At 40.7% G+C, this 22,964-nt stretch overlaps 1 protein-coding gene across 2 annotated transcripts; it reads right to left on the bottom strand.

Moving 5' to 3' along the window:
- Window positions 1-4,626: 4,626 nt before the first annotated feature.
- Window positions 4,627-21,428, bottom strand: LOC132824241 (ARL14 effector protein-like). 2 transcript variants are annotated; one of them, XM_060838557.1, is made up of 3 exons: window positions 21,333-21,428; window positions 12,737-12,873; window positions 4,627-5,293 (listed from the first exon to the last, which is right to left on the bottom strand). In XM_060838557.1, exons 1-3 carry the CDS (start codon window positions 21,369-21,371, stop codon window positions 5,065-5,067), a joined length of 405 nt encoding a protein of 134 aa, XP_060694540.1. In that variant the 5' UTR covers window positions 21,372-21,428; the 3' UTR covers window positions 4,627-5,064. The 2 variants fall into 2 exon arrangements, with proteins under 2 accessions (XP_060694540.1, XP_060694539.1); XM_060838556.1 differs by lacking the exon at window positions 21,333-21,428 and adding an exon at window positions 21,193-21,326.
- Window positions 21,429-22,964: the final 1,536 nt, after the last annotated feature.

Raw genomic sequence — 22,964 nt, 5'->3', positions numbered from 1 at the left:
ATGGGTCCAACTCGTCTATGCCGACCAGATATTCTAACCTAATCTAACCCATTTGCCAGCACCTGGCCCATACCTGCTGATCACCATATTGCATGCATGGTGGAACCAACCGTGACCAACTGATGGCTGGGATAGAATGTTTCCACCAATCCTCTCTTCTGTTTTAAAAAAAACATTCATGGGACGTGGGCATCACTGGCTGGGCTGGTATTTATTGCCATCACCAGTTGTGCTCAAAACAGTTATGGTGAACTGTGTTCTTGAACCAGTGCAGTCCAGTTGGTGTAGATACACCCACATTGCCATTAGTTTGGGGAGGAGGGGGGTTCAGGACTTTGATTCAGCAACATTGAAGTGATGGTGATATATTTCCACGTCTGGATGGTGAGATGGTGAGTAGCTGGAGGGATATTGCAGGCAATGGTGTACTTGTGCGTCTGCTGCCCTGGTGCTTCCAGATGGCAGTGGTTGTGTTGGAAACCTGCTAAAGACTCTGCTATAAATATTATAGATGGTACACATTGTTGCCATTGTCTATTAGTGCTGGAAGGAGTAAATATTTGTGAATGTGGAGCCAATTACGTGGGCTGCTTTGTCCTGGATATTGTCGAGCTTCTGTAATAGTGTTGGAACTGCTCTCACTCAGGCAAGTGGGATGCATCACACAGCATTCTGACTTCTGCCTTGTTGATGGTGAACAGGTTTTGGGGGAGTCAGGAGATAAGTTACTCGCTGCAGAATTCCTATCCTTTGACATGGTCTACATTGAGTCTAAGGGCTTGTTGTTTAGCATTGGTTGAAGGTGAGCCACTAGTTGGTTTTAACAAGAAGAACTTGTTTAACAAGATGTCATTTATTGTATGATAACAATCAGTACAAGTTACTATGCCTAATTAGACATAACTACTCCAACTAGCAGGAACCAGGTTTACACATCATTCATCATCAGGATCTCTAACTAGACACCTCAATTCTCCACCCAGGGCTGTATATCATTGGCCATTTGATTCCATCCAATATGATAATCTCCAAAATTAATCAATAAGTCAATTAGGTGGGATTGTACATGAAAGAGAGACAAGGAGTTTCTTGTTTTAGACGACAGTGAATTTGTTTTTTTAAAAAACAGAGAAGGCTATACAGATTGGGTTATTAAGCATATTCAAGGCTGAGACAATCTTTTTAAAATTTGTCAGGGACCCAAAGGTTACAGAGAATAGGAAGGAAAATGGAGTTGAGGATTATCAGATAACCACAATCTCACTGAAAGACAGAGTAGATGGAATGGGTAACTTTTGCTCCTATGTTTTGTGATCTTAAGGTCTTATAATTAATTGCAGTTCCTAACAACACACATCCTTCTTTGTGGGGTGCCAGGGAGGGAGTTAATGCAAGAACACACAAGGCAAGCTCTGTAAGGGAAGTTCAAACGTTCTTTCATTCATTTTCTCATAAACAAATAAAAATCCTTAGACACTGGGCTAACTGGTCCTCGTGATGTTCCTTCATTTGAAACTTTAATATTAAAGAAAAGACTGGCATTTTTAATGACACATTTCACAATCACTGGATAACCTAAAGTGTTTTACCAAGATTGCTTAGATAGAATTAACAATTTTGCCTGTTAATAACTTCCAAATAATTCAGGGTATTTACAGTCTAACTTTTCTGCACGTGATTAGTATCCCATAGAACTCACAAATGGCAATATTTATTAGGTATAATAGGCACATTAATGGCAATTGAAGGTGAAACTGTGAACTGCAGTAGAATAGTGCAGTTGTAGCACCCTCTATTGGAGGATCGCTGCATTTGCCAGTTGCACAAACAAGATGCACATCTATTTCTATAGTACCTTTCACAACTTCAGGATGCCCTTAAGTACTTTACAGCAGTGGTCACTTTTGAAATATAGGGAAATGTGGCAACCAACCTACAAATAGCAAGTCCAACAAATAGGAATGAGAGAATGACCAGACAATCGGTTTCTGTCAACGTTGTCATGAGAGACAAAAAGTGGCAATGATAGGAAAGGGAGTTATTCACTCTTTCTTTAAAATGGTGTCATGGGACTTTTACATTCACCAAACAAATTCAGCTTTGGTCAAATAGCTCACATGACACATAGCATCTCCGATATTATAGAATAGCCACAGTATCATACTTAAGTACCATTCTACTGATGGCAACAGAAGAGTGGTTTGAAAAAAAAGACTTGGAATCATTCAACAGCTCCTAATCCAGGACATGGTAAAATACATTGTCATTAATTAGCTATCTTTGAAGTGTATCTGCTGTTAGAACACAGGAAAAAGATTTATAGCAAACACTCTTGAACATGTGTGGTCATGTCCAGATAATTTTTTCACATGGTGAGGTTCAAGCATATTTCCTCCTCAGTCATAAGTGTCAAATACAAGCAGCAGATCACATTTATGTGCTATTCTCATATGGTCACAATATAGGAATGATTAACCACCAATCACAGGACCTACTGGACCAGAGAGGGCAGGCAATCACCCAAACACCTACCTGCTTCTGATCACTAACACCTTGCTTGAAAATGTGTCATGTACACAGTGGACATAACCTTGACATCAGAGCCAGGCCATTCAGGCAGTAAGAAACTTCCCTTCATGCAAAAGCTGAGAAAAGTGCAGAACCTTATCCTACAATTTGACAATGCAATTCTTAGAATGAGTGAGCTGCTGGGGTTTTGTCTGAGTATTTCTGTGCACAGTCAAAATAATGGTCTTGTTAGTTGTTATGTCAATCATGTGAAGCATGTCTATTTGGCACAATATGTCAGACAAATGAATAAATATTATTCATATTATGCTAACTTGTGCAAATGCACCCAACAAATAACAGCCATCTGGCTTATGCAGTTGTTCTTAGTTTGCATGTTTCTGAAGGTTAATATACTGGGAAGGGAAATCATATTTTTGATCTTTTTAACGTACAAAATGGAATATTTAAACTACAGAATCAGACTTTAAATGTCCATGGTATTATGAGTAACTGCTGAAGCAAGTCTTTTACTGACACCTAGTGAGCATTAACGTAACCACAGGATTGTACGAGATTTATACATTAGAAATCTGTGCAGTTAACTATTGTGGTTTTGCTTCTCACCAGACACTGTTATAACCAGAGCCTCTATAAGCAGCTGGAGAATTTGTGCATAGTAGAATATATTTCTCATCAACCTGTTCATAGATGTTCTGACCCACCTCTGGAGCAAGTGGGCCTCAAAACTGAGCCTTCTGGCTCAGAGGTAGAGATACTACCACTTGCATTTAGTAGAATGCTAATGACCAATCCTGAGGAAGGTGATCAACTACTTTTGCCTCTTAACAATAAATGTTTTTTTTTAAAAACAAAATGTAGCTTATCACTATAGCAGTTAAGTGTGGTTAAATATTGGTGAAATGGAGCTCTTGTGATAAGTGGCAGTGTCCTCACCTGTGGACTAGGAAGCCTTGGTTCAAGTCCCATCTGCACCAGAGGGATATACAAACATCTCTGAACAGGTTGATTAGAAAATATCCACAACGATGCATTCTTCACAATTTCCCTTTTTGGGATTATTACCTTATGTAACACCATCCTTGGCCACATATTTCTCATTTATACACCAACCCCCGGTGACATCTTCAGAAGTCACGACACCTATGTAAAACATCAGTCGTGCCCCAGCCCCTCAAATGTCTATTGTTAAATGATCAAATGAGTAAATTGGGTATTTCCCCACAAAGTCAATCACCTGCCACATACTAAGGCATTCTTAAATCTGCACGCAAATCTGAATGTTCACTTACAAAATCTTATGCAGGTTCACAAAAATAGTTCCAGGGGATAGTGTGGACTACTCTAGAAGGAAAAATGGGCACACTGGGCCTATATTCATGGGAGTTTTGAAGAATGAGGTGTGACTATATTGAAACTCACAAACACAAAGGGTAGATGCAACTAAGATGGTTTGAGTGTCTAGAGCTAGGGGACACAATTTACAACTAAGGGGGATGCCACCTGAGTTGAAGCGAAGAATTTTATTACTCTGCTGTTTGTGAAACTTTGGAATTCTCTAACGTAGTGCTGGAGTCTGTTTCAGACAGGAATTGACTATTGAAATTGATTACCAATGACCTACAGTCATGCGAATTTCATAGGTAAAAGACATTGAAGGATTTGATCAGTCATGATCCTATTAAATGGCAGGGCAGTGCTTGATGGTCTACTCTCGTTCCTATAAAACCTGTAATCTAATTAAGTACCACAAAGTGCATTACAAGAGCACTAGTAAACAAAACTGATAGTCAAATAGAGATATCAGATGGAATTTCAACTTCAAGGTGGGTAGCTGGGAAAATCCAGAGGTCCTCCTCCAGACTGAGTGGGAATGGAAGGAGTGAATATGGTATGAGAGGGATAGAAAGGCATGCAATGGTGATTTAAGGATATCAAGCTTCAAGAGAAACACCATTTTAACCACACAAAAATCATGGGTCTGCTACCATAAACTCATACCCTAAAAATGAGTAATGCTGCTTTTTAAAAAGCAAGCACGTAACTAGCTTCAGACACCACACAGGTAATCTCTTTATTAATTAAAGAGCAAAATGCTATGAGAAAGGAATGAGTTTTATTTACAGTTAATACATGGATAGTTTAGACATAACAATTTAATTTTGCACTGATCTTTTTTAATTATCCAGTAATTTAAAGTAAACAAAGTAACCAATAAAAGTAGGATTTATTGCTTAAAAAGTGAACGTGTTAATTCAGAGTAGATAAAATACAATTCTCCAGCCAACATTCGCACTTACAGCATACTGTATTTAACACTGTTGATCATACATTTTTAATGTTTTAATCTTAGAACATTTTAAATATAAGTATACATTTTAAGATTTGCAATTGGTATCCCCTCACTGGAACGAACCTTGGTTCCTTGAACCAATATACTTTGACAAGTCTACATTCCTAAATGATCACAGAGGGAAATGGCACATTCTAGTTTAGAGTTATAAATAAAAATATCTTTCAAAAATCTTCAAAAGCTTAGTTCACGTTTTTATTGCGAATTACCTCACCACCTTCAATTTCAATTTGTTCGTACAACCACTTGCGGTCACAGCGACATTCAACTCCACATTTTTGGGAGCCACAGTTAGGGCAGGGGTAGAAGCAGCCCAAACAATCCTCATCCAAGCAATCACACCGATCCATCCTGCTACAGATGAGGAGACCTTGACTGTCATAAACCTTGCTTTTTATTGGCATTGTTTGCCTGAAAGAACAAATAGTCAATCGGAGTTATCAGATTATCATACTGCAACAGAAAGTAACTTTATTACATAAACCGGAGTAATTTTTTTTCCCCCAGATTATTGAGTCAGAGAGATATACAGAAAGGAAACAGACCCTATGGTCAAACTTGTCCATGCCAACCAGATATCCTAAATTAATCTAGTCCCATTTTCCAGCATTTGGCCCATATCCCTTGAAACCCATATAGCCATCCAGATGCCTTTTAAATATTGTAATTGTAACAGCTTCTACCATTTCCTCTGGCGGTTCATTCCATACGTGCATCACCCTCTGCGTGAAACAGAACATTACAGCGCAGTACAGGCCCTTTGACCCTTGATGTTGCGCCACCCTGCCATACTAATCTGAAGCCCATCCCACCTACACTATTCCATGTACGTCCATATGCCTGTCCAATGACGACTTAAATGCACTTGGCGAATCTACTACCGTTGCAGGCAGAGCATTCCATACCCTTACTACTCAGGTATCCCTGAGGTCCCTTTTCAAGCTTTCCCCTCTCATAAGCCTATGCCCTCCAGTTTTGGACTCCTCTACCCCAGGGAAAAGATCTTGTCTATTTACCATTTCCGTACCGCTCATGATCTTATAAATCTCCATAAGGTCATCACCCCTCAGCCTCCGATATTCCAGGGAAAATAGTACCAGTCTCTTCAGCTTCTCCCTATAACTCATACCCTCCAACCCTGGCAACATCCCTGTAAATTTTTTCTGAACCCTTTCAAGTTTCACAACATCCTTCCGATAGCAGGGAGAACAAACATGCACACAGTATTCCAGAAGTGGCCTAATCATTGTCCTGTATGGATGCAATATGACCTCCCAACTCCTACACTCAATGCTTTGACCAATAAAGGCAAGTATACTAAACGCCTTCTTCACTATCCTATTTACCTGTGACTCCACTTTCAAGGAACTGTGAACCTGGACTCCAGGTCTTTTTGTTCAACAATACTCTCCAGGACCTTACCATTTAAGTGTATAAGTCCTGCACTGGCTTGCCTTTCCAAAATGCAGCACCTCACATTTATCTAAATTAAACTCCATCTGCCACTCCTCAGCCCACTGGCCCATCTGATCAAAAGGTAACCTTTTTTGCTGTCCACTCATCCTCCAATTTTGGTGTCATCTACAAACTTATTAACCATATCTCCCACGTTCACATCCAAATCATTTCTGACGAAAACCAATGGACCCAGCACGTTTCCTTGTGGCACACCACAGGCCACAGCCCTCCAGTCTGAAAAGCAACCCTCCACCACTACTGTCTTTTACCTTCAAGTCAGTTCTGTATCAAGCATGAAAATAAACTCTCAAATGCCCTACTCCATCCAGGATACACTCAATTCCAGCCCAAATTTTCAAACCAGACAAAATGCATGCAGCAAATTCCTATATATAGTTTTCAGAAATACAAAATCAGAAGCCTATTCTGCCTATCATTGCTCCTCATACAGAAAGGGCTCTTATAACATCACAGTATTTAACTAGCAACTGAAGAACCAGAACTTTTACTGCCAATGAACTACAGAGAAATTTATTCAACTCTGCAAAGAAATTCTTTGCAATAGTGCAAGTTTAGTTTGTAACCAGTAAGAACCTTCATTCAACCATCGCTGTTTCTTTTGAGAGTTCCGAACATTTAAAGTAGAGTCACGACCACAGCAAATCTGTACATTTCATCCAAAGTTAAACAAACAGTCTCAGAAAGATGTTGTCACCATCGTCTTACCAAACCAAAGGGGCTGCTCTCTAATGAGAGAAAGAAGTGGCTGGTGGTGATTTAACCGGAGGGCCATCAGACCTTAGGCAAGGGAAGAGGTTGAGAAGGAGTCCTTCAAGATAATCTCAAACTGGTAATGGGAATTGAACTCATGCTGTTGTCATCACAGTGCTCTGTCAACCAACAATCCAGCCAACGGAACTGAACTGAACTGATCTCCCTCAATGAAACAATCTTCTAGTATTAGAGGCCAATTTTATGGTACCACTTACCTATATTGCTTCAATTTTCCTTTGCATCTTGGAGTTCAAAATTTGACAATGGTCAAGGTGCAGTTTGATCAGAGCATTGCAGTTTCATGAAAAATAATTTTACTGTTGTCCAGTTACAAATTTTATAAAGATACACAACACAAATGACAGTTGATCACCTTTGATTCTTAGAAAAGGGATAAACACTGAATTTACTTAATAGTAGTTGCATTTCATTAGTTTGTTTTCAAATTAATTAGCTATCTAAGAATGATTGAACACATAGATATAGTTACCCTAATTTTGATATTCATTCTAGGGACAGCACCAGCAAAACAGAATTTATTGTCCAAATACAATATTGAAGTAGTGGCAGTATTGAGCTGCCTTATGACCCACTGCAGTTCACATAGTAAAAGTGCTCCTACAATGCTGCTAGATGAGAAATTCCATGATTTTGATTCAGTGGCCAGATCCTCTTTAAAATGTAATCAATCTTGGAAGGGAAACCTGGAGGTGGTGATTATTCAACCTCCTCAAAGATGAAGCTTGTGGACTTAGGAGACACCACCCAAGAAATTACACGTAGGTAGCCTTTGTGTAATATCAGGTTAGATGTTATCGAGAAACATGGAAGATGGGTATATGAAATTCAAAACAAAAGTTGTCAGCTATGATCTGATTGAATGGTGGAGCAGGTCCAAGGAGCCAAATGGCCTACTCCTCAGTTGTATGTTCAAAAGGAATTGAATCGAGAAGCAGAGGACATGGAATTTGTTACAAAGGGGGGAAATAGTTATGAAAGCCAAAAGACTATCAAACACTAGTGCAGAAATCTGACAGATAAAGTTTTCATTGTCCTGTATAACAACCGACCTGATGTTATAAGACACTTGCTTGTGTTGGGAATTAAGATTCTATCATAACTTGAGTCAATCTCATGATACAATAGAACTGGCATGACAGCTTCTGTATCTATAATTAATTGTCCATCAAATGCCAGTTGCAAAGTTGCATACAATGAAATTTAAAATTAAGTTATAAAGCACAATTGCTAATACTCCATTCAATCACAAGAATGAAATCAGTCATTAAAATATCCCTCAATGTCTTGTTAACCAAAGGAATGCTTGACATAGGTAAGGCTCAAATTCCCTCCGCTCACAAAATCATGGCTGATCTTCTACACTACTGTCACTCAACCATCAATTTGTGTCAAAAAAAAGTATTGTCAAGGTTGAGAATTTTGAATACTCTCAATCTTCAGTGAAGAAATGCCTCCTTCCCTCAGTCCTCAACAGCCAATTTCATATCCCAAGACTAGTGCCCTCTGCCACCACCGCACTATACCGCTGCCCCCCACAATCCCACAGCAAATTCTAGACTTTCCAATAATAAAAAACAGCAATCCAGCATCAACTCTGTCAAGCCTTTTTAAGAAGTTTGACATATTTCAATGAATTCACCTCAAGTATTTGTAAATTTCTTACTTCTCGCTTTGGAGATTTCTTTTCAAAGAGGTTTCCACCAACGTTAATATTTTTGGACATTGTAAAGATAATCGTCTTTCTCCATAAAAGTAACTTCAACATTATCTAACTTCCCCTGCCAATGTGCAGTTAGACTGTCATTACTGGTTTTCAACCCTACAATGACTGCCACTAAATTAGTTTTAGTACAAGATCAAAATCCAGAAACAAAGCAAAAAGATTTTTTTTTTGGTTAGACTCAGAAAACAAAATCTGTTTCTGATTGGGGAAGAGGACACAAAAGGAACTAGAAACAATCTAGTAAACAGTGTGTGAATTTCAATCTATATTGCTGAAAATTGTTCATGTAACTATTAGTGCACTTAATAGTGCAGTCACATCTAACAGCAGACATTTTGGTTTGGGTTTTCTAAGTGTGAAGTGGTTGAGTCTAGTCTCTATGCTGCTATTCGAACTCATCTGATCTGATCAGCCAATTGTGGAGGTAAATGGCAGACATACTCGCATCATAGCAGCAATGAAATGCATACACAATGCTGTTCAACTGCCTGAGCAGCAGCATCTTATTAATGGAATATAATGCATTTCCTCATTGCATAAAAGTATTATGATACGGCTGGCAAAACTTGTTCAAATTTGAGCATGCTGCCTTTCAGGGTAAATCAGACAAATTTCAGATTCGAAAGTGAGGATCTTTGGCTTGTGAGTTTGCATAATACAGAGCAAACAATGATCTGATCAGGATATCACTGTCTTGCTCTATGCCTGCACGAAGCAAGGTGGACAAATGACTAAGTCCCTGTAACATTATTGGCTCTCCAAAGCCTACTGTATGAATGGATTGGTGAAGGTAGGCTTGCAGAAAATAGTAGGAAAGCCATTAGATTTCCATGAAAGGAAGTTGTCAAATGGAAGTGTATTTGAATATTCCATCTCAAAATAGAATCTGAGCACAGGATGGAATACATTAAATGTTAAAGAAATACTTACATGGGGTTCTTAATTCAAAGATTGCAAACACATTCAGAAATATAACTGCCTGAAGCCAAACTGGTTCAGGAAAAAAACAATTAAAAGAAAGTGTTTAGCTGAACAGGACCACCTGAAGGCCAGTTAAATATGTATGTTAAAACAAATAATATATTATTTCAGTTTTAGAGAAACCAAACACAATGTAGATTATGAGATTTTTAACTTAGCTGGCTGTGCATAATAACCTAAGGGAGAAATTGTGGGTTGGAAATAAGAAGACAGGAACTGGTGCTTTTGATTGGGATCTCATTAATCACAAAACTGCTCCAGTTTATTGTGTATGCCTTACAAGATCCTCAAAAAGAAAAAAGTGCAACAATAAGATGAATAACCAAACTAGCCAGGTAATTCACTTAGATTGTAGAAGATACAAAATATTCCATAATGTCCAGAGGACAGGAAAAGAGATTGTAATTGTCTCCTTAAAACTACATTACCTTGTTTAAATTACTTTATTTAAAAATAAGGACTTCTTCTAAACTTAAAATGACTGCTAGCAAATACTGAATGGGCAAGTTGGCCGCTCCTAGAAATTACGGCAATTACCAGGAGAAAAGCAAACTCACTATCTCTCTGGAATGTAACTTCTCCCATGTTTATGACCACCTAGACAACACACAGAACCCCAGATAACATGCCCCCATAACAAGATTAGCTCAAAAGTAAGTAACTGAAACATATTATGCTTGACTTGGTATTAACTGGCCCTCCTTATCTTAATAGGTTTGGACAAGAGGACATCAAAAGCAACCTCATTAACTAAGCAAGCTAATCAAAACCCAAGCCTCAAGTGCAACTGCTGGGTTTTGACCAGCTCTAATACACCTTTGACTGTTTTCATCAATCTGCTTATAACACCAAAAGAGGACGTTACATAAGCTACCTCTAATTTCAATCACTCAAAAGTCTAACTTCTGGTGGAGGTCGGGGGTGGAATATCTGTATTTCACCACTTAAGTGAAACAATTTACAACCAATGCACCTTCACCAGCAATTTAACTGTATTGGTAGTCCAGCAAAAGGAATTCTCTCCATTACCAATAAAAAAAATTGTCAGTGGACATTCAATTACTACACTCAAATTCATGTGACCTCCTGACAGTATCTGTGATTTTACACAATTCCTAATTTGCAACTCTCTCCCTTCTCTTCTCTTTTTCTTTCTTCCTTGGATGAGTATGTATGCATGTGACATGCGTTGCAAACCATTACATTGGGCTGTGAATGTGTTAATAAATTCTACATTTTTTTTTACACAAAGGAAATTGCTATGGGTCATTTTTAAATTGGACTTCACAAACACAGTTTGGGGAAACACCAACACCCATTTTAAAGAAAAAGAACAATAAGTAAGGAAATTGAAAACTACCTCTGCCATGGTAGAAGAGGGGAACAATAAAAATAATTGAATTCACCTCACAGTTGTTTTTCCGTAACAGAGACTAGGGCCTCAAATTTGACTCAGGACACATGGCAAGTGAGTCAGATTTGACCAATATACACAAACTCTGACCAGTCTAAATGTAAGAAATAAGCTTGAATGGATTAATAAAAGTAACTAACTGGAAGCCAAGAGAAAATGTCAGTTACTGTAATTATCTTTATGAGTATAAGCACCTTAGCAAATTCTCTTAATATTGTTTTATATCAAGATGGAAAATACTACTACAAAGGACAGTGAAGGAAAGGAAGAACTAACCACTGAAATGTCAGCTTCTCTACAACTGGGATCATTGTAATTTATCACTGGGAAAACACAGGTGAAAGTACCTCCTGAAATGAAAAGACTCTCAAGATATTCCAGACATATTTTGGGTATTTTGACCTTAGTCCCTATGCAGAACAGATAGGAGAGTCAGAACCAAAACTTGCTTGAAGTACTGCACCAAGAATAATTGCCCAAGTGACTAAGTGGTTGACAGAGCCGGAAAGCAGGAGACTAGAGCTTGAATTTCAGCAGAAAAAGAGAGTTACAGCTTTAACATAGAGTAAGAGAGAAAAAACAAGTTTTCCGGCCAAAGGTGCAGAATATGGGATTATAAGTATAAATGATAAAGAGAAAATTAAACTATATCATGGGGAAATGGTTTGGTAAGAACCCAGAATAGCCAATGAAACTGATAAACAGGAGTTAAACAGAAAGATTTTGTTATCTACCCCTATGTAAACATGTTCAAACTGCCTGAAAACCCATAAATACCATCAAGACAAAGCTTTTGGAGGTGGGGGGTTAAGGAGGCTAAATCAGACGCAACTAGCTTTGGCACCCAAATGTCCTATATCAGTAGAAGATTGTTGAATTTCGGTTTTAAAATGCTCCAGTAACTTGTCAGAGGCTGACCAAACCAGGCAACAGCTTATCACTAGTGATGTAGACAGAATTATGGAGGGACTTTACAAAAATGGAAGAGCCATCATACAATACAGACCACAACCCATTTGATGATTCCTAGAAAAGTGAACAGCATCAAGTGTAGAAAGGCTGAGTCAAAGGTTTTTCAAATTTAAGCCCACAAAGACCTTTGGAAACTGAACAGAAACCCCAAGAGCATTTTATAGTTCATTATTCTGCACATATGGTCTTTACAATTTTTAAAAAACATTTTTGGTGTTCTCTAACCCATGTTTATTTATATTTTGCTTCTCAAAAGTAACTGAAGCATTCTTGCAGAATTTTGGCAAAGAGCTGTGTCCTAACAGTTGCAGACCCCCTCCAACCTCATGGAAGATTTAAAAACCACTGTATTCACAATCATATGTCAATTTCCCTAACCAATGAGTGAAAGTGAAATTTTAAAATCATTCAGCTCCCTCAATTCAATAGCTATGAAGTGGTGGGTCCAGATTGCACTCCATGTGTACTCAACTTTATTTCTCAATTTTCAAATACACCACAAATACATTACCTATCAGCATTAGACTGACTTGGTGGCTTTGTCTGTTGCTTGCGTTTCTCTCTCCGACTGGCTTCTGGCGTGAACTCTGTAATCTGACGGCCAGGATTAGCAAACTGGAGGGACCTGAGTGTTTTTGTGGTTCGTGCCTAGGAAATTTCAAAAAGGCCAACATATACATTATCTGTACAATGACAATTTGAATCTTTTTGTCCACCAAGATTTGAGAAATGGCAAATAACAAACCTATATTTATGAACGAACAATTTGGTTGTGCCCAATAATGTGCACACCATCCAGCAGCTCAATACAGTTTTCTTTATTGGTCCCAGCCAAAGTAGCTCTTAGTCTTTCTCCAATCTTTGCTATCACAACACATCACATCCCCTTGCTAAAAGAAAAAAGTCAGTAGCTGCCCATTTTCTAAACTTCTGCAAACTAAGTTTGAAAATGTCCCCAGTATTAGTTAGTAGATACTCTCAAATCTTTTACATTTACCTAATCCCTAATCTTGTTAAAACAGTATAATTGATAGCAAGAGCACAGCAAATCCAGGGAGATTTTGCAGAAAAACAGTTTCCTTTAATGTAGAGATCACCTTGAGAAAAAGGTGCAATTTCTTTCATTTTAAATTGGACAAGTGGCCCACGTGTTCAGGGATTTCATTGCATTAGCTTTCTTTTTTTGAAACATTTCAGGAGTCTGAAAAAACACAAGCTGTCAGATGTTGCACCGTCCCAGTGTGAATAACAAACTTCACACAATGGGTCACAGAAGTAGGAATCCATTCTCAGGTGTCATCCAGTTGTGAATGCTCAATCTTGTTTTTGAGGACATTTGAATCCCTCAACTAGTATCTTCCCCATGCACAAAAACATTTTACAAAACAGAAACAGACGATTCAGCTCTCAGTCTCAACAAATTTCCCACTTAGTCCCATTCTCCTGCATACTCAAATATTTTGATTTTCAGATATTTATTTACTCCTCTATTCAATGATATTATGGTTTCATTGTTTCTTGAGGGGCAGTCCATGTCCCAAAATCCTTCACATGGCAAGTCAATGCTTTTCTCTTAATAACCTTCAATGTTTTGGTGCTAATCTTAAATTATGGTATCTTGCTTTTTCCCCCAAGGTGGCGTGGTGGCAATTCTGCTGGACTGTAACTGAGAATCCAGGATAATTCTTTGGCCCCTGGTGAAATTTAAATTGTGAACAAAAATCTGGAACTAAAAGCAATCTCAGGAATCACAATCATAAAACTATCATCCACTGTTGTGAAAACCCATCTGGCTCACTTTAGAGAAGCAAATCTGCCTAGCTTACCTGGTCTGGCCTTAGATGCAACTTTGAATTCACAGTACTGTAATGAGAGTCAAAAAGTGAGGTGCTGGAAAAGCAGAGCAGGTCAGGCAGCATCCGAGGAGCAGGAAAGTTGACAGTTCAGGCATAAGCCCTTCATCAGGAATGTCATATCAGTGGTGGATATTTGATAAACTGATGAATAGTCTCGCAACAGTGCAGGAGGTAAGTGTGTTTCTGGTGACGTACAGTTGGGTGTCATCAGCTGTTGATGATTGTAGTGCCTTAAAAACTGAATTTTCCTAGTATCTACAATGTACCATGAGATTTTATTTAACAACTATTACAGCAATAACTAACTTGCCAAAATTTTAGCAGATGAGAACTAAAGGCAAAAAACAAGTGTCATGATTCCCCATTGTACTAACATCAACAGTTTAACTGTTGCCAAAGACAGTCCCGCAGTGTTGTTTTTGAAAATACGGCATTTGGTTTTAATAAGAATGATTTACGAACCCTCAGATGAAGGTAATCAAGAGGATAACATTTATCCAATGCCACGAGTAGCTGTCCCATTGCCAATGGCAAAAAGGTTCAGACAATTGATTGACACAGCACAAGTTACCTCCAACATAAGTAACCTAACAGTACATTCTCAGGGCAGAGAAGAATTCTGTCAGATGGCAGTTCTTAACAAGTAGGCCTTGATGAGACAGTTCTCATCAGGTTGAATAATAACAAAAACAAAAAGAACTGTGATGGCTGGAAATCTGAAACAAACACAGAAATTGCTGGAGAAACTCAGCAGGTCTGGCAGCTTCTGTGGAACTGGGAAGGAGGGAGATGCAGGCCGTGTGGTGTCCAGGGACTGTAAGCTCAGAGGCAGTGAGAAGGAGATCACCGGATTAGTGATCCTTGCAGACACAACAGTCTACTCTTCAACGGTGGGATCATGGTCCAGGGTGGAGATAAGAGGAGATGCCCAAGAGTTGGTGACTGTGCACTGCCTCCAAGCTCAAGGTCCTGCAACTCCACACAGCATGCTTCAAGCTCCTTCCCAAAATTCACAAACGGGAATGCTCAAACGGACCCATTGTTTCTGTGTGCTCCTGACCAACACAACTCGACAATTTGTACACTGAGTGTGAATCCCCTAAAATCAACACACCAAACATGCAGAAGCTAACTTTGTGCTTTCAGATGGTGTCACCAAGTGACAAAAATTTAGAAACAGGCAGGGACTAAAGATAATCTTTGGAATATATAAGACGTAATTGTGTGGATTCAGGATTCAAATGTCACTGCAAATGATACTCTAGTTACAATCAGATAGCAGGGAATGAAACCAGGACAGCAGTGCCATTGAGCTGGGTGACAATGGAACAATACTGGTGGAATAAGGTCAACTGTCGCAAAGGCTGTAGACAGGTCCAGAAGAATAGAGGAGGAAGAGGTTACCTTTGTCAGTCACATAGGATGGTAACCATGACTTTGGTTAAAAATTGGTTCAAAACTGTGACATATTATATAATTTTGAAGATTTCCACAAGACCTTCCCTAAACCTGCATCAGGCCTTAGTTCCTCTAACACCTCACCCTTAAGTATATCAAATTTTCATGCGCTTTCCATAGTTTTGATACCCACTATTCCTTAATGTTGGAGAAAAATATACCAAGAGTCAACTTCAGACAAATAACTAACAAAGCTACAACACTGCCGCACCAACCTACACAAAGACTGAATAAAACAGAGGGCCTTGTCAATTAAGTCACAATGAATTGCCAAGGAGCATGTGCACTTCCAAACTATTGCTTTGACTCTCAGTTACACTATTCTTCATCATTAAGTGACAGCACCGGACATTCGGTTGATATTGCGTAATAACCCACAAAAAGATGCAGCATGCTAGTCCCAGTTCTTGTCACACCTCAAGTTTCAGATCTATTTCAAATTCAAGCTCAACTTACCAGCAATTCCTGAATACTTGGGTTGATTTAGAAGCGATGCCACGAGTAAATGGATTACTGCAATAATTTAAATAATTAAGAAAAGCGTTTTAAGAAGAATCCAGTTAAAATAATTTTAGAAATTTAAAAAAGGGACAATTTTCCCATAAACTTTTAAACACAGGCAAGAACAGGGAGAGTCAGTGCAACTTTGTACTCAACAAGAAAGTTCTCTTAACACTTTTCTAAATATTTCCATATAATTTATAATCATATAAAGGGAAAAAAATAAAATACATTATTTCAATACAGTTGTGTTTTCACTTCAGAGAGAAAACAATTTTTTTTATCCTTTCAATTGTTGAGACACATTCTCATGGTTCATTGATTACCAGATTTAATCGATGCACATCTCTTTCTTAAAAGCTTCAATACAACCTAATAGCCTATCAAAACAATCCTTACATCTGTACAAACTTCCTGTCAACCAATTCTACAATAAATCAACATTTAGAATGCAAACAAAACAAAGATCAGTGATTTTGCTACATCCAGCATATTAATAGTAGTATAGCAATTGTCAAAACCTATCAAGTGCCAATTGTAAAACCATTGCCAGCCCCAACATGAGTAACTCTGAAGTCAAACACCATCCCTGGTCATAAAACAAATAAATTATAAACAGGAATATAATAACATCTTTGCCATCTCTCCCCATTCTCAAACTAAACGTCTTACAAGGAGTGCCCACCTCCTTGTCAAACACATATTCCTCCTAGGCATGGTCCTAAATATTTCTCAAGATTTCTTAGCCCTCATTCTGTCCACATGGCCTACTGTCTGTTCTCTCACTCACATAGCCAGTCTGCTGCATTCCTTTCTGGCTTCAACTATATTCTAAGTATCATCCCACCTTTATTTGGTGTCCTAATCCGGTTCAAAAATTTCACTTTCTACCTTCACAAGTTATTTCCATATCTGACCTTCTGATGCTTTCCAATGCCCTTGAAAATGCTGACACCCTAATTTATATCTCTCTTATCCTCAGTTCCATGACAGATTTCCACCAGCACAGCAATGACGTGGCCATAAGTGAAGTTAAAAAAATCCTTTAACTGCTGTGCACTTTCACTTATTGTTCTTGACTTCTCTACAGCCTTTGACAAAATGTACAATTTGTCTCCAATGTAAGCTGATTGGGGTTATTCTCACAGGGTTCCATTCTTACCTATGCAGTCATAACCAAAGGAACACCTACAAATGTCTCAGCATTTTTGGAATTGTCCAAATTACACAAACTAACTTTAGATACTCAAGCTCTCGCAACCCTATATACTCATCTCTCTCAGATTCGCAGTCCACAAACACCTTGACTTCAAAACCCTCAATTTGATGTTCACACATCTCCATGACACATCCTTCCTCCCCATTTCTGTAACATTGTTCAGCTTTACAGTGCTTCAAGACGCCTGCTATATTTCAATACTGGCTTTTTGAACATTACCTGTTTCCTTTACAATGATCAGAAATTGCTGGAAAAACTCAGGTCTGGCAACATCTGTGGAGAGAAAGCAGAATTAACATTTTGGGTCCAGTGACCCTTCTTCACATCCAGCAACCCAGCTGGATGGAGTTCCTGGCGTTGCACTTGGATTGTTTGCAGACCAGCTGGCGTGAGTATTCACTGAGATCTCTAACCTCTCCTTAATACCCTCTAAAGTCCCCAACTGCTTCAAGACCACCACCATGCCGGTGCCAAATAAAAATCAAGTAGCATGCCTCAATGACTACCACATGGTAGCTCTGACCTCCATAATTATGAAGTGCTTTGAGAGGTTAGTCATGGTCCACATCAACTCCAGCCTCCCAGATTGCCTTGTCCATTTGCAATTCGCCAACCGGCACAACAGGTCCATAGCAGATGTCATCTCCGTCGACCCACACTCATCCCTGGAATATCTGGATAACAAGAATACTTATGGATGTAGGTTTGATGGTATTTCCTGTGGTGAAGTCATTTCCTATTCCTTTCCTCAGGGGGTGGTAGATGGGTTCTAACTCAATGTGTTTGTTGACAGAGTACTGGTTGGAATTCTTGTCCGAGGACAAGCCAAACAAAGACACGCATGAGAATTCCTAGAAGCATGGCATTCCAACTGATACTTTATCTACCATCCCCCTGAGAAAAAGAACAGGAAGTGACTTCACCACAGGAAATAATATCACCAACCCAAAGAAACCCAAACATAAATAGAAAGCAGGAATTTTCAGCAGTGCTTCATCCGAGGACCTAGTAGGGTGACGAAATGTCTGGATATGAACCTTCAAGTTCAGCGAGCAAGCCTACATCCAAAATCTCAACTTGAGCTACAAATCTTCTCAAAACTCGCTAAGAATATTTATGTCAGACTTCTGTTTATTGAATATAGTTCCAACTTCAATACCATAATTCCAAACAAACTCATCTCTAAACTCTGAGATCTAGGTCTTGGCACCCCCCAGTCCCCCCAAAACCGTAATCAGATCCTCAACTTTCAGTAGGAATAGGTGACAACACCTTTTCCACCAATAATCCTCAACAACAGTATGCTGCAAGGCTGCGTACTCAGCCCCCTACCACACCCCTTATACACTCACGACTGTGTGGCCAAATTCTGCCCCAACTCCATTTACAAGGTTGTTGATAACACCACCATTGTAGGGTGAAACAATGACAAGACAGAATACAGGAAAGAAACAGACAGCTTAGTCACATGGTGTAAAGACAAAAATCTCTCCATCAATATCAGCAAATGAAGGAGCTGGTCAGTGACTTCAGGAAGAGGAATGGAAGGCATGCTCCTGCCCTGCATCAATGGTGTTGAAGAAGAGACAATAGAGAGTGCAAAGCTGCTGGAGTAATGATTACCAACAAGTTGATGCAATGGCGAAGAAAGCACGACAACACCTCTAATTCCTCAGCAGGCTAAGGAAATTTGGCATGTCCATAAAGACTCACCAACTTTTAATAGATGCAACACAGAAAACATTCTGAGTGCATTACCATGTGGTTTCGTAACTGCTATTCCCAAGACCGCAAGAAGCTACAGAAAGTCATGAGTACAGCCTAGTCCATCATGTAAACCAGCCTTCCTGCCATACTTCCCACTGTGTTGGAAAAGCAACCAACATAATCAAAGACCCCTCCCAGTCTGGTTATGTCCTCTTCAATTAGGCAAACGATGTACAAGTTTGTACATGTACGAATACATTCACGAACAGCTTCTTCCTTGCTGCTACCAGACTTCTGAGTGGAATTCTCAAATTTTAAATTAAATGTTAACTTTGCCCTCTGTGCACCTTTTCTGGAGGTGTAACATTGTTTGCTTGGTCTGATTTATTACCTATGCACGTTGTATAGTATGATCGGCCTATACTGCACATAAAACAAAACTTCACTGTACCTTGGTACATGTGACAATAATAATAAATCAAACCAAAACAGTTCTGAAAATATTAACTTTGTCTTCTTTCCACAGATGCTGCCAGACCTGAGTTTCTCCAGCAATTTTGGATTTTGTTTCTGATTTCCAGTATGGAGTAACTTTTTTTTGTTTTGTTTCCTTTATTCCACCACTGGAGGGCATGCCCAAATCCTAATGTTCCCTCAATAAACCTCCCTTCATCAGGATGCATATGAAGACCTATCTCTTTGACCAAACCTTTATCAAGGTCGATTAAGACCCCATTTACAATACTGTGTCCAGCTTTGGGCCCCACACCTCAGGAAGAACATACTGGCACTGTGGAGCATGTCCAGCAGAGATTCACATGGATGGTCCCTGGAATGGTAGGCCTAACATACAATGAATGGCTGAGGTTCCTGGGATTGTATTCATTAGAGTTTAGAAGGTTGAGGGGAGCTCTAATAGAAACTTGCAAGATAATGCATGGCTTAGAAAATAGGACGCTGGGAATTTGTTTCCATTAGGCAGGGAGACTAAGACCTGTGAGCACAGCCTTAGAATTAGAGGGGATCAATTTAGAACGGAAATGAGGAGAGTGGTGGACCTGTGCAATTCATTGCCATGGAACGCAGTGGAGGTTGGGACGTTGAATGTATTCACGGCAGAGATTGATAAGGGCTATGGGGAGAGCGTGGGTAAGTGCAGTTGAACTACCCATCAGCCATGATTAAAAATGGCAGAGCGGACTTGATGGGCCAAATGGCCATACTTCCACTCCTGTATCTTATGGTCTTCATTCACCAGACTTACTGTCGCCCCCTTTGGCTCAGTGCCAATATGGGTCTTCTTACTTTTCACTGAAGTGTTTTTAAATCTTTTATAATGTTAATAGGTACTACGTAAAAATGCAAGTTGCCACTGCCGTGAATGCAGGAAACCAGTGCAACAGTGAGACAAGTCGCGTCATCTATAGTCAGTTTGGCGCACAGTTCAGATATTAGAAACTTCTCATATCAACTGATTAACTGTCACCCCAAGAAGGCAGTAACGTGCACCTTACAGTGCAACGCAATATTTTAAAAATCAATTTTAAAATAAAGTGTGGAGATTTGACTTTACTTGCACAGTTAAAAAAAAAGTGATCAGTAAGCAATGTAACAGGAAGCCGAAACATTAAACATGAGAACAGGAAGCAGAAGTAAGCCATTCGGCCCCTCGAGCCTGCTCCGACCCTCCCTGACCGTGACTGATCTGACGGCAACCTCAGATCTGCTCGCTCAACACGGAGATTAAAATCATTTATTTAGAAAGAGTTGGATGGTGACAGCCGGGCCCCGGGGGGAGGGGCGGCGGCTTGACGGAGACAGCCCGGCCCCGGGGTGGGGGTGGGGCTGACGGAGACAGCCGGGCCCCGGGGTGGGGGTGGGGCTGACGGAGACAGCCGGGCCCCGGGGTGGGGGTGGGGCTGACGGAGACAGCCCGGCCCCGGGGTGGGGGTGGGGCTGACGGAGACAGCCGGGCCCCGGGGTGGGGGTGGGGCTGACGGAGACAGCCGGGCCCCATGGGGTGTGGGGGCTGTCAGACCGGGTGGTCCCCGGGGTCCCCTGTCCGTGACCCCAATAGGGAAGAAGCGGATGCGGGTTTGCCGGAGATTGGCCTGGCGCTGGAGGCGACTCCGGATCCTCCGGGTTTTCGCCCTCACCTGCCCCGGTTCCGTGGGGGTTGGGGTCGGGGGGGGGAGGCTGCTCGCTCGGGAACAGAACAAACGTCACCTTACTGCGCGACGACTTCTGGGGTCTTTGGGACGGTTTGCTGCTTTTGTGAGTGATCCCGGCCGGCTTCCTGGTGCCGCAGTCAGCAGACTGCGGCCTCTGCCTCTCCATGAGTCCCGCTCTGCTCCGCCCCCTCTCACCTGCTTCAGCGGCCGCAGTTCCCCTTTCAGTTTCCGCATTTTCCGCACACCCAGCGACCGTTAGGCCACACACGGGCTGGTGCAACCACGCCTGCGCAATGCCGCAGCTGGCAATGAACCCGCCCACAGTGCTGATTGACAACCGCTGGACTAATCCGCGTCTACGACTTCCAGCGTAACACTTTGATTGGTCAGTCGGACTGTCAATTTCGGCTCCGGAATAGGTGACGCCCAGCCGTCGGTTCACGCAAATAGGAAGGCGTGCTCATTGTTCTTTAGAGAGTTAATTGACAGCAATGTTGACCAATCGTTTAGATTAGATTACTTACAGATTAGATTAGATTATTTACAGTGTGGAAACAGGCCCTTCAGCCCAACAAGTCCACACCGACTGCCGAAGTGCAACCCACCAGACTGGTGGCATGGTGGCACAGTGGTTAGCACTGCTGCCTCACAGCGCCAGGGACCTGGGTTCAATTCCCACCTCAGGCGACTGACTGTGTGGAGTTTGCACGTTCTCCCCGTGTCTGCGTGGGTTTCCTCCGGGTGCTCCGGTTTCCTCCCACAGTCCAAAGATGTGCGGGTTAGGTGAATTGGCCGTGCTAAATTGCCCGTAGTGTTAGGTAAGGGGTATATGTAGGAGTATCGGTGGGTTGCGCTTCGGTGGGTCGGTGTGGACTTGTTGGGCCGAAGGGCCTGTTTCCACACTGTAAGTAATCTAATCTAAAAAACCAATACCCCTACATATACACATTACCTAACATTACAGGCAATTTAGCATGGTGACCCACACATCTTTGGATGTGGGAGGAAACTGGAGCAAACCCACGTAGACACAGGGAGAACGTGCAAACTCCCCACAGTCAGTCACCTGAGGCAGGAATTGAACCCGGGTCTCTGGCGTTGTGAGGTAGCAGTGCTAACAACTGTGCCACTGTGCCACCCACAGCCTGAGTGATGTTGCAGTTTGAACCTTAAATTGTCTCTGCAATGTGGCTTGAAAGAAGTTATGGGATTTACAAATTAATGATTGAAAACCTGCATCCCCATTCTAAGTAATTAAAGACTTTACAGCAATCTAGGTTTCTTCAAAACATTGCAGCTGTTGTATAACACTTTTACTGTAAATTCTCTGTCCCATGATCCTACACCCCCCTAACTACTTGAGAAAGGAGCAGTGCTCCGAAAGCTTGTACTTCCAACTAAACCTGTTGGACTATAACGTGGTGTTATGTGATTTTTAAGTTTGTATGAAGGGAGAGACAGTTGGCAGCAAAGGAACTAGAATCCATGGAAGAAGAAAGGGAAGGTTACAGTTTGGATTACAAATTGTGGAGATTGATCTTACCCTCTGTCAGTGAATATATTTATAATCAACTTGTTCAAAGATGTCATTACACATTTTTCATGGAGACCTGAACCCAAGCCTCCTAATCTAGGAGGGACACTTACACAACTAAATCAAGGCAAAGGGGGTAATGCACACAAGGTCCTAGGCTCAAATCTCAACCCACCCCTGCTGGGCTCAGCAGGTGCTGCCTCTTGTCTGAGATAGAATGTGCCACTTTGCATCAATGTATAACAGTCTATGGAAAGTACTTTGAAGACAAGGAGAGAATTGTCCATTGTGAA

This window comes from Hemiscyllium ocellatum, chromosome 18 (assembly GCF_020745735.1).
Source record: "Hemiscyllium ocellatum isolate sHemOce1 chromosome 18, sHemOce1.pat.X.cur, whole genome shotgun sequence".
Taxonomy (NCBI): Eukaryota; Metazoa; Chordata; class Chondrichthyes; order Orectolobiformes; family Hemiscylliidae; genus Hemiscyllium; species Hemiscyllium ocellatum.
This window is presented reverse-complemented; position numbering and strand designations above follow the sequence as displayed.